The following is a 12759-nucleotide window of genomic DNA, read 5'->3' as shown; positions in this document are numbered from 1 at the left end:
ACCTAGGATTTCTGTCGGCTAATGTGTGGCCTCAGGTTTTGAAAATGGGCCGACAATCGGCTGGCAGCTCTAAGATCGTGTCTCTGCGCTGGGCTTTACACTAAGAAAATGAGGAAGGAGGGTCAGTGGAGAGCACCGGAGTTGAGCCTTTTTTCATTCAGTGTCGTTAGCTGAAAGAGAAAAAGGTCAGAAGAGACGATAAAGCCGATAAATTAAAATCAGGTTGATAACTCTCATTTATCTGCGATTAATTGACTTATTGTTTATTGTGACAGGCCTACTGTGAATTGTGGTATCGATCTGATACCATGTAAATACAGGGCCAGTGTTGCCGATACAGATACTTTTTCATATTTAGGTTTCATAGATCCAAATGATCTGAAAGACGTAGGATAGAATTTGGCCAACTATTGAACGTGACAACAAAATCCTCTAGAGGGCTGACAAACCACAATACAATAAAATTAACTCACCACAACAAATATTGTGAACAGTTTCAAACCTGTTCTCTGCTTTTACAATTCAAACAATTCAAGAAAATAATAATAAGAATAAGAAATGTATTTTATTCAGTGACTTCTGGCTTTAACCAAAACAGAAACAATAAGTGAAAATGAAATAAATGGAGTAGAAATAAAGAAAGAATAAGTTCTCCCCTGTTTAGCTGCTGCTGAGCCACATGAAGGTGCAACAACAAAAGACGCCAGCAGGGGGCGCTGCTCCATTCTGTGTGACGCAGCTCTGCTCTTACAGATAGAGCAGACTTTGATGAATCACAGCAGTCGGTTGGTGCAGGAGAGAAAAAAAGCTTGAGTATCGATGTTTTTACCTGAGTATCCTTCAGTATCAATACCAGCATTGGTATCGATATTATCAATATTGGGATCGATCCGCCCACCTCTAGTGAGAAGCAGAAATGTGACACTGAGAGATTAATGTTGTCTAATACTGAAGATCATGAAGGAAATTTCCTGAAAAATAACGGAGCAAACCGACAGAAAAAAGCTTCATGATGCAGCGTGCCAAGCTAAGCTAGCTTAGCGCCGTTAGAGCTATTAGCAATTAGCTATTGAAGTAGCAGCAAGTCTCATGAGACTCTTTAACTGGTTCTGTTGGACTGGTTAACCTGCATCCTGTTGGCTTGAGCTCACATCTTTTATTCTTTATCCAGATTGAGGAACTGCAGTTTGTCAGAGATCAGCTGTTCTTCTCTGGCCCCAGCTCTGACCTTTAATCCCTCACATCTGTATTTCAGCTTCTAGAATCTGACAGGAACAAATCTATAATCAATGATTGATGCTTCAACACTAAAATCCTCCAACTCATCATGACCCAGTACCAGGTTCTGGTTCTGGTTCTGGTTCAGCTCCTAAAGTCACTTTGACATTAAATATTCTCCATGGCTTCATGTCTTTATGGCTGATGAATAATGAAATAGTTGAATTTCTCTGCATTAATCTCCATTAGTTGGTTTTTCCTCCTGATTGTTGGTTTTGTGTGAAACTTGGATGATTTGCTGCAGAAGCTGAGTTTGTATTGATGGAGCTGCTGGTGGAGCTGACAGAGTTTAAGAGCTGAAGTCAGCAGGTCTTTATTGAAGCAGCAGCATGTTGGCATTAATATTCATGAGATTCTTTAACCGGTTCTGTTGGACTGGTTAACCTGCATCCTGTTGGCTTCAGCTCACATCTTTTATTCTTTATTCAGATTGAAGAACTGCAAGTTGTCAGAGATCAGCTGTTCTTCTCTGGCCTCAGCTCTGACCTTTAACCCCTCACATCTGACTGAACTGGACCTGAGCAACAACAACCTGAAAGATTCTGCAGTGAAGGAGCTCTGTGGTTTCCTACAGAATCCAGAATGTAAACTACAGCGATTACAGTAAGTCACCATGTTTTAGTTTATTGCTGATGTTTGTGATGTGAAAGTTCTGACCAGAGATCAATACTGATGTTTAAGAGCTGCTCTCATGTTAAAGTGGCTGCAGGTTGGAAACAGGAAACAGAAAAACAAAGAGCAAAGAGATGAAGCTGCATCTGCAGCCTCATCCTGAAATTCCCTGATTCGTTTTCTTCAGACATCAGAGGAACTATTTCTAAATCAGGGTTTCCTCCAGTGTATTATAAGCCTGGCAGCCCACCAGGCTTTACTTATAGTGAAATTATTAGGTCTGCATTGATTGCAGTTTCCTATCCAATTACCAAGTTATTATTTTTTGACTGACCTTCCATTTGTGGTCGATTCATATGTTTTGTCTGAAATGTCCCCAAGTGTCTGAAGAAAGATGCTAAGTTGCTAACAGTGGGACTATTGTTAGCTGCAGATGTTCAGACGTGGAGCTGGAAGACGTTGCCTTCCTTCGGTCTCTGCAGATGTCACGGCCGAACATCAGTCGGTTTCAGGGAAGCAAAACCACACAGAAAAATCCTTGTAAAATCCCGAACCCTGACCCGGACCGCACTCAGGGTTCAAAGCTTCCTGAGTTCAGTTGATCCCTCAAGACTGGGGAGGATGAACAAAAGACAAACCAGGAGAAGTTTTCCTGCTGACTCAAATGGTGGACTAAAGCAGAAAAATCATCTTTAAAATATGTTGGGTTTAATTCAGTCTTGGATAATTAAAGTTAATCGGTTGGATCAGACGGATCTGACTAGCGTAGATTTCTCCTCTAGATGCCACCAGGAGGAAGTTGTGAGCCGCAGGTGAAGCGTCATCATTTAAGTGAAGTCGTTTAATTTCAGAAGTTATTCGGTCCATAGTCACTGATTTTTTATTTAGTTTTTTTGTCACTGTGAGATAAAGTTAGATACGTTCATCTTTATGTATGTTGGGATCTGGATTTGCAGTTCAACTAGTTGATTATTAACTAAACCGCATAAACATTGCAGCTGAATATCAATCAGAATTTGATATTGAAATTTCTGAACATTTTTACTTTTGAAACTCATAAATTTACATATTTTTTCCAGAAAATTTCTGAGATTAATTTCAGATTTCTTTCAGTAAAGTTTTTCACTTAAAGTTCCTTCATTTTGTTGTTTGTTCTAAAAACTTCTGAGGTTTTTGGCAGAAATTTTCTCCTTTTTTATTTCTACAATGGCTCAAGATTCAAAACCTGGAGAAAATGTGGAAATTAATTAAATTATATGCTCAAAAATAAACCCATTCAAATAAATAATTTTGAAATCAAACATATTTTATAAAAATAATTTAAAGTGCCAATAAAAAGGTAAAGCCTCATAATGTGCAGATGAATTTTAACCTGCAGCAGCCAGAGCCAGCAGCTCTCCTCCAGACCTGTGACAAATAAAGTCCCAACAGTTTATCTTCTGACAAACTACTGTTGTCCATGTGATTCTCCTCCTAGTGAGACCCTCAGGCCTCTGGGACTGATGGGGTCCAGTCTGGGTGTGATGGGTTCACGGCTCTCAGAGCCTCCAGCAGCTCTCAGTGTTTCAGGTTTGATCTTTGTTGAAGCCAGAATGTGAATCCTGATTCCCAGGTTGTGATCAGGAAGAGGAGTTTCTCAGCCCTCAGCACTAGAGATGGAAAGATTCTGCAGTAAATATTTATCCAGTACCGAACGTTACTGGCTTATTGTTGCTAAACAAGCTTATTAGAGCGTGTTTAACAACTGACTGGCACACTACTGCCACCTAGTGGTGGAAACTAAGAGCCTGGATTCTGACGGCAACATCTATGATTTCTGTAAACTTTATTCCACCACTGCCCACAGGTAAAAACCTGGGGGTTTCTTGCAGCCCTCTAGGTGGCGCTGGTGGCCCAACTGTGGCCCTGTGGTTAAGAATGGCTGCTTTAACTGGTTCTGTTGGACTGTTGGCTTCAGCTCACATCTTTTATTCTTTATTCAGATTTAACCACTGCTGCTTGTCAAAGATCAGCTGTGATGATCCGGCCTCAGCTCTGAACTCCGACCCCTCACCTCTGACTGGACTGCAGCTGAGCAACAGCTACAACAACAACCTGGGAGATGCTGGAGTGAAGGAGATCTGTGATATTCTACAGACTGGATGCAGAATACAACGATTACAGTAAGAAACAGAGTCTTAATTTATTGCTGATATTTCTGATGTGAAGTCGTGACCAGAGATCAGTCCAGATGGTTAAGAGCTGCTCTCATGTAAAAGTGGCTGCAGGGAGGAAACAGGAAATGGAAAATCACCAAAATCCCCAGAATAAGGGCGAGCAAAGAGCTGAGGCTGCATCTGCAGCTCCAACTTCACATTTACTGATTGATTTTCTTTCTTTAGAAATAAAAACTATTAAAGAGGAATAATAAAATGTTATGTATTCATGTCATTTATTTGAATGTTTTTAATTTTTAACATCAGCTTCTGGAAGCTATGGAGGCTAAAAGGTGACAAAATTAAATGAATAAATATTCCATGAAATACATATTTGTAAATCTCCCTTTAATAAGTTAAATGTGCCATAATGCCAATAAATGATTAAATTTTCCACTAAATAATTGAATATATTATGAAACATGCCATGAACAGCAGCTGACCCCCATCACAGGTGTTTTACCAAATTCTGTGACCCATCATATTCTGATTGCTCTTGTTTGTCTTCAAGATGTTCATGTAGATAAATGCTCGCTATCGCCCCCTGTGGTCACAGAACATGGTGCACCACCTGGTCCAGGTGTTTGACGTTGTGGTGGAAAACTTTCCAATCAGTCTGGAGTCGATGTCTTGGTTTGAGTCTATAAATAACTCCAATGACTTTGATCAACTTTCTAATTGATCTGCTACAAACTGGCTGAGCAGCTCCAGCCTCTGTGTCTCTAGCTCGCTCTAAAATGTCTCACCAGTTCAGGTCAGAGGTCATTCAGGTTCTGCATGAACAGAGCCGCCATGTTGGAACACAAACCAACAACAGAACCAACCAATGATTAGACAGGATCAATGTTAGCCCCCCCCACTGAGGGTGATGGGTTTGAAATGATTTAATGACAAGATGCTCAGACAGCAGCCATGAAATAAATCAATACAGGGAAACACTTAAAATATTTAAAATAAAACATTTCTTTAAATCAGTGGCTCCAAAAGATTTTCTGGCCACTATGGGTCACAATAAAATCCCCCAAAAGAAAAAAGAATCAACTGGAGTCACATCGTTCAACCAGACATAAACCTAAACACACATTTAGTTTTCAAACTCCACTGAAGTTTATTTCTCACTTCAGGTTGAAACAAAACAAACTACAAACCATCTTTACAGTCAAACACTTTTATGTAACTGTTTATTTTTTCATCCATAACGCTTCCTGCCCCCCTGCAATGGCACTGAGCCTCCACTAGGGGGAGCGCCCCACACTTTGGGAACCACTGCATTAAAAGGACATTTTATTATTTAAATTCATTTCTAAATTGAAGCAGCAGCATGTTGGCATTAATATTCATGAGACTCTTTAACTGGTTCTGTTGGACTGGTTAACCTGCATCCTGTTGGCTTCAGCTCACATCTTTTATTCTTTATCCAGATTGAGGAACTGCAGTTTGTCAGAGATCAGCTGTTCTTCTCTGGCCTCAGCTCTGACCTTTAACCCCTCACATCTGACTGAACTGGACCTGAGCTACAACGACCTGAAAGATTCTGGAGTGAAGGAGCTCTGTGGTTTCCTACAGAATCCAGAATGTAAACTACAACGATTACAGTAAGTCACCATGTTTTAGTTTATTGCTGATGTTTGTGATGTGAACGTTTTCTTGCCACTAACCTGCAGACGTCTGGCTGATATTCTACTGATCCACTCTGAGGGTCTTCATGGTACAGACTGTTACTCCTCTCTGCTTTGGTCCAATTAAAAATTCTGTGTTTTTTAGAAACGAGGAAAACTGCTGATAGACGGGAAGATGGAATCAGTTAAAATACTGATGTCAGTTTAATGTTTGAATCTCTTTAAAGTGGAGGAGCTCAGATAAGTCAGCCAAGATTTCCTGAATTGTGGGAGATCATTTCTGGGCTGATATTTCCATGTGAAGCTGATCTTATCCACTGATCTTCTCCCCCTCAGCAAAGGTCTAAATATCAGCCACTGTCCTCTTTAGCAGTGACAGGTTTGCCTGACAGGCCGACCCTGGAGGTTGTGTCTGCATGTTTATGGTCAACAGTAGTGATCCTAGTGTTGCCAGGCAGAATCAGCAGGTCAGGATTTTTCACATGTTGGAGCAGAAAACTGCAGCCAGTTCAGCTCCACTTTCAAACCTTCATGAAATCAGTTTTTCTCCATTTTCTACAGATTGACTTTGTAACAGTTCAGTTTCTATTCTGTGAATAATTTGATAGAATTCATCTGAAAATCAAAGTTCATATCTTCTGCTGTAAGAAACATTTTCCTGAGTTTGTTCCTGGACTTGGAGCCAGAGATTCATTTAGTCTCTGAGTTGGACCGGCTGATCTGAGGTCAGAACCAGATGGCATTCGGACTGGAAATCCCCCTCATGTGGAGAAGGTCAAAGGTCATTCAGCCCAGTCTAGAAAAGTGAATTTCAGCTTCTAGAATCTGACAGGAACACATCTATAATCAATGATTGATGCTTCAACACTAAAATCCTCCAACTCATCATGACCTAGTACCAGGTTCTGGTTCTGGTTCTGGTTCAGCTCCTAAAGTCACTTTGACATTAAATATTCTCCATGACTTCATGTCTTTATGGCTGATGAATAATGAAATAGTTGAATTTCTCTGCATTAATCTCCATTAGTTGGTTTTTCCTCCTGATTGTTGGTTTTGTGTGAAACTTGGATGATTTGTTGCAGAAGCTGAGTTTGTATTGATGGAGCTGCTGGTGGAGCTGACAGAGTTTAAGAGCTGAAGTCAGCAGGTCTTTATTGAAGCAGCAGCATGTTGGCATTAATATTCATGAGACTCTTTAACTGGTTCTGTTGGCTTCAGCTCACATCTTTTATTCTTTATTCAGATTGAAGAACTGCAAGTTGTCAGAGATCAGCTGTTCTTCTCTGGCCTCAGCTCTGACCTTTAACCCCTCACATCTGACTGAACTGGACCTGAGCAACAACGACCTGAAAGATTCTGGAGTGAAGGAGCTATGTGGTTTCCTACAGAATCCAGAATGTAAACTACAACGATTACAGTAAGTCACCATGTTTTAGTTTATTGCTGATCTTTGTGATGTGAACGTTTTCTTGCCACTAACCTGCAGACGTCTGGCTGATATTCTACTGATCCACTCTGAGGGGCTTCATGGTAAAGTCTGCTTTCTTCTTCTATGGTTTGGTCAAATTAAAACTTCTGTGTTTTTTAGAAACGAGGAAAACTGCTGATAGACGGGAAGATGGAATCAGTTAAAACACTGATGTCAGTTTAATGTTTGAATCTCTTTAAAGTGGAGGAGCTCAGATAAGTCGGCCAAGATTTCCTGAATTGTGGGAGATCATTTCTGGGCTGATATTTCCATGTGAAGCTGATCTTATCCACTGATCTTCTCTTCCTCAGCAAAGGTCTAAATATCAGCCACTGTCCTCTTTAGCAGTGACAGGTTTGCCTGACAGGCCGACCCTGGAGGTTGTGTCTGCATGTTTATGGTCAACAGTAGTGATCCTAGTGTTGCCAGGCAGAATCAGCAGGTCAGGATTTTTCACATGTTGGAGCAGAAAACTGCAGCCAGTTCAGCTCCACTTTCAAACCTTCATGAAATCACTTTTTCTCCATTTTCTACAGATTGACTTTGTAACAGTTCAGTTTCTATTCTGTGAATAATTTGATAGAATTCATCTGAAAATCAAAGTTCATATCTTCTGCTGTAAGAAACATTTTCCTGAGTTTGTTCCTGGACTTGGAGCCAGAGATTCATTTAGTCTCTGAGTTGGACCGGCTGATCTGAGGTCAGAACCAGACGGCATTCGGACTGGAAATCGCCCTCAATGTGGAGAAGGTCAAAGGTCATTCAGCCCAGTCTAGAAAAGTGAATTTCAGCTTCTAGAATCTGACAGGAACAAATCTATAATCAATGATTGATGCTTCAACACTAAAATCCTCCATCTCATCATGACCCAGTACCAGGTTCTGGTTCTGGTTCTGGTTCAGCTCCTAAAGTCACTTTGACATTAAATATTCTCCATGACTTCATGTCTTTATGGCTGATGAATAATGAAATAGTTGAATTTCTCTGCATTAATCTCCATTAGTTGGTTTTTCCTCCTGATTGTTGGTTTTGTGTGAAACTTGGATGATTTGTTGCAGAAGCTGAGTTTGTATTGATGGAGCTGCTGGTGGAGCTGACAGAGTTTAAGAGCTGAAGTCAGCAGGTCTTTATTGAAGCAGCAGCATGTTGGCATTAATATTCATGAGACTCTTTAACTGGTTCTGTTGGCTTCAGCTCACATCTTTTATTCTTTATTCAGATTGAAGAACTGCAAGTTGTCAGAGATCAGCTGTTCTTCTCTGGCCTCAGCTCTGACCTTTAACCCCTCACATCTGACTGAACTGAAACTGAGCAACAACAACCTGAAAGATTCTGCAGTGAAGGAGCTCTGTGGTTTCCTACAGAATCCAGAATGTAAACTACAACGATTACAGTAAGTCACCATGTTTTAGTTTATTGCTGATGTTTGTGATGTGAAAGTTCTGACCAGAGATCAATACTGATGTTTAAGAGCTGCTCTCATGTTAAAGTGGCTGCAGGGTGGAAACAGGAAACAGAAAAACAAAGAGCAAAGAGATGAAGCTGCATCTGCAGCCTCATCCTGAAATTCCCTGATTCGTTTTCTTCAGACATCAGAGAAACTATTTCTAAATCAGGGTTTCCTCCAGTGTATTATAAGCCTGGCAGCCCACCAGGCTTTACTTATAGTGAAATTATTAGGTCTGCATTGATTGCTGTTTCCTATCCAATTACCAAGTTATTATTTTTTGACTGACCTTCCATTTGTGGTCGATTCATATGTTTTGTCTGAAATGTCCCCAAGTGTCTGAAGAAAGATGCTAAGTTGCTAACAGTGGGACTATTGTTAGCTGCAGATGTTCAGACATGGAGCTGGAAGACGTTGCCTTCCTTCGGTCTCTGCAGATGTCACGGCCGAACATCAGTCGGTTTCAGGGAAGCAAAACCACACAGAAAAATCCTTGTAAAATCCCGAACCCTGACCCGGACCGCACTCAGGGTTCAAAGCTTCCTGAGTTCAGTTGATCCCTCAAGACTGGGGAGGATAAACAAAAGACAAAACAGGAGAAGTTTTCCTGCTGACTCAAATGGTGGACTAAAGCAGAAAAATCATCTTTAAAATATATTGGGTTTAATTCAGTCTTGGATAATTAAAGTTAATCGGTTGGATCAGACGGATCTGACTAGCGTAGATTTCTCCTCTAGATGCCACCAGGAGGAAGTTGTGAGCCGCAGGTGAAGCGTCATCATTTAAGTGAAGTCGTTTAATTTCAGAAGTTATTCGGTCCACAGTCACTGATTTTTTATTTAGTTTTTTGTCACTGTGAGATAAAGTTAGATACGTTCATCTTTATGTATGTTGGGATCTGGATTTGCAGTTCAACTAGTTGATTATTAACTAAACCGCATAAAAACTGCAGCTGAATATCAATCAGAATTTGATATTGAAATTTCTGAACATTTTTTACTTTTGAAACTCATAAATTTACATATTTTTTCCAGAAAATTTCTGAGATTAATTTCAGATTTCTTTCAGTAAAGTTTTTCACTTAAAGTTCCTTCATTTCGTTGTTTGTTCTAAAAACTTCTGAGGTTTTTGGCAGAAATTTTCTCCTTTTTTATTTCTACAATGGCTCAAGATTCAAAACCTGGAGAAAATGTGGAAATTAATTAAATTATATGCTCAAAAATAAACCCATTCAAATAAATAATTTTGAAATCAAACATATTTTATAAAAATAATTTAAAGTGCCAATAAAAAGGTAAAGCCTCATAATGTGCAGATGAATTTTAACCTGCAGCAGCCAGAGCCAGCAGCTCTCCTCCAGACCTGTGACAAATAAAGTCCCAACAGTTTATCTTCTGACAAACTACTGTTGTCCATGTGATTCTCCTCCTAGTGAGACCCTCAGGCCTCTGGGACTGATGGGGTCCAGTCTGGGTGTGATGGGTTCACGGCTCTCAGAGCCTCCAGCAGCTCTCAGTGTTTCAGGTTTGATCTTTGTTGAAGCCAGAATGTGAATCCTGATTCCCAGGTTGTGATCAGGAAGAGGAGTTTCTCAGCCCTCAGCACTAGAGATGGAAAGATTCTGCATTAAATATTTATCCAGTACCGAACGTTACTGGCTTATTGTTGCTAAACAAGCTTATTAGAGCGTGTTTAACAACTGACTGGCACACTACTGCCACCTAGTGGTGGAAACTAAGAGCCTGGATTCTGACGGCAACATCTATGATTTCTGGAAACTTTATTCCACCACTGCCCACAAGTAAAAACCTGGGGTTTCTTGCAGCCCTCTAGGTGGCGCTGGTGGCCCAACTGTGGCCCTGTGGTTAAGAATGGCTGCTTTAACTGGTTCTGTTGGACTGTTGGCTTCAGCTCACATCTTTTATTCTTTATTCAGATTTAGCCACTGCTGGTTGTCAAAGATCAGCTATTATGATCCGGCCTCAGCTCTGAACTCCGACCCCTCACCTCTGACTGGACTGCAGCTGAGCAACAGCTACAACAACAACCTGGAAGATGCTGGAGTGAAGGAGATCTGTGATATTCTACAGACTGGATGCAGAATACAACGATTACAGTAAGAAACAGAGTCTTAATTTATTGCTGATATTTCTGATGTGAAGTCGTGACCAGAGATCAGTCCAGATGGTTAAGAGCTGCTCTCATGTAAAAGTGGCTGCAGGGAGGAAACAGGAAATGGAAAATCACCAAAATCCCCAGAATAAGGGCGAGCAAAGAGCTGAGACTGCATCTGCAGCTCCAACTTCACATTTACTGATTGATTTTCTTTCTTTAGAAATAAAAACTATTAAAGAGGAATAATAAAATGTTATGTATTTGTGTCATTTATTTGAATGTTTTTAATTTTTAACATCAGCTTCTGGAAGCTATGGAGGCTAAAAGGTGACAAAATTAAATGAATAAATATTCCATGAAATACATATTTGTAAATCTCCCTTTAATAAGTTAAATGTGCCATAATGCCAATAAATGATTAAATTTTCCACTAAATAATTGAATATATTATGAAACATGCCATGAACAGCAGCTGACCCCCATCACAGGTGTTTTACCAAATTCTGTGACCCATCATATTCTGATTGCTCTTGTTTGTCTTCAAGATGTTCATGTAGATAAATGCTCGCTATCGCCCCCTGTGGTCACAGAACATGGTGCACCACCTGGTCCAGGTGTTTGACGTTGTGGTGGAAAACTTTCCAATCAGTCTGGAGTCGATGTCTTGGTTTGAGTCTATAAATAACTCCAATGACTTTGATCAACTTTCTAATTGATCTGCTACAAACTGGCTGAGCAGCTCCAGCCTCTGTGCCTCTAGCTCGCTCTAAAATGTCTCACCAGTTCAGGTCAGAGGTCATTCAGGTTCTGCATGAACAGAGCCGCCATGTTGGAACACAAACCAACAACAGAACCAACCAATGATTAGACAGGATCAATGTTAGCCCCGCCCACTGAGGGTGATGGGTTTGAAATGATTTAATGACAAGATGCTCAGACAGCAGCCATGAAATAAATCAATACAGGGAAACACTTAAAATATTTAAAATAAAACATTTCTTTAAATCAGTGGCTCCAAAAGATTTTCTGGCCCCTATGGGTCACAATAAAATCCCCCAAAAGAAAAAAGAATCAACTGGAGTCACATCGTTCAACCAGACATAAACCTAAACACACATTTAGTTTTCAAACTCCACTGAAGTTTATTTCTCACTTCAGGTTGAAACAAAACAAACTACAAACCATCTTTACAGTCAAACACTTTTATGTAACTGTTTATTTTTTCATCCATAACGCTCCCTGCCCCCCTGCAATGGCACTGAGCCTCCACTAGGGGGCGCGCCCCACACTTTGGGAACCACTGCAAAAAGGACATTTTATTATTTAAATTCATTTCTAAAGGTAGATTTCATTTAATAATTTTATGATGCATTTATTGAATTAATGGGAGATTTAAATGTATTTCATTTTATCTTCATTTAATTTTGTCATTTCTAACCTCCTGTCTCTCAGGAACAAATCTATAACCAATAATTGATGCTTCAGTACTTTGATCAGACCTGGAATAATTTTTCTGACTAAAATCCTGCAATTGAAGCAGCAGCATTAATATTATTAATTAATATTCATGAGACTCTTTAACTGGTTCTGTTGGACTGGTTAACCTGCATCCTGTTGGCTTCAGCTCACATCTTTTATTCTTTATTCAGATTGAAGAACTGCAGGTTGTCAAAGATCAGCTGTTCTTCTCTGGCCTCAGCTCTAACCTTTAACCCCTCACATCTGACTGAACTGGACCTGAGCTACAACAACATCCTGAAAGATTCTGGAGTGAAGGAGCTCTGTGGTTTCCTACAGAATCCAGAATGTAAACTACAACGATTACAGTAAGTCACCATGTTTTAGTTTATTGCTGATCTTTGTGATGTGAACGTTTTCTTGCCACTAACCTGCAGACGTCTGGCTGATATTCTACTGATCCACTCTGAGGGTCTTCATGGTACAGACTGTTACTCCTCTCTGCTTTGGTCAAATTAAAGCTTCTGTGTTTTTTAGAAACGAGGAAAACTGCTGATAGACGGGTAG

At 40.1% G+C, this 12759-nt stretch overlaps 2 protein-coding genes across 14 annotated transcripts in view; one reads left to right on the top strand and one right to left on the bottom strand.

Annotated features, from left to right (window-relative positions):
* LOC116712080 (NACHT, LRR and PYD domains-containing protein 3-like) overlaps nt 1-12759 on the bottom strand; it is a 612764-nt gene that overhangs the window by 177708 nt on the left and 422297 nt on the right. The window lies entirely within an intron of this gene.
* LOC116712074 (NACHT, LRR and PYD domains-containing protein 3-like) overlaps nt 1-12759 on the top strand; it is a 1065068-nt gene that overhangs the window by 1040538 nt on the left and 11771 nt on the right. The window contains exons 15-20 of the mRNA XM_032551823.1: nt 1724-1881; nt 3873-4052; nt 5507-5680; nt 6948-7121; nt 8392-8565; nt 12384-12560. Coding sequence (XP_032407714.1) covers nt 1724-1881; nt 3873-4052; nt 5507-5680; nt 6948-7121; nt 8392-8565; nt 12384-12560 — 1037 coding nt within the window. The remainder of the gene's footprint in view (nt 1-1723; nt 1882-3872; nt 4053-5506; nt 5681-6947; nt 7122-8391; nt 8566-12383; nt 12561-12759) is intronic.

This window comes from Xiphophorus hellerii, chromosome 21 (assembly GCF_003331165.1).
Source record: "Xiphophorus hellerii strain 12219 chromosome 21, Xiphophorus_hellerii-4.1, whole genome shotgun sequence".
In the NCBI taxonomy this organism is placed as follows: domain Eukaryota; kingdom Metazoa; phylum Chordata; class Actinopteri; order Cyprinodontiformes; family Poeciliidae; genus Xiphophorus; species Xiphophorus hellerii.
This window is presented reverse-complemented; position numbering and strand designations above follow the sequence as displayed.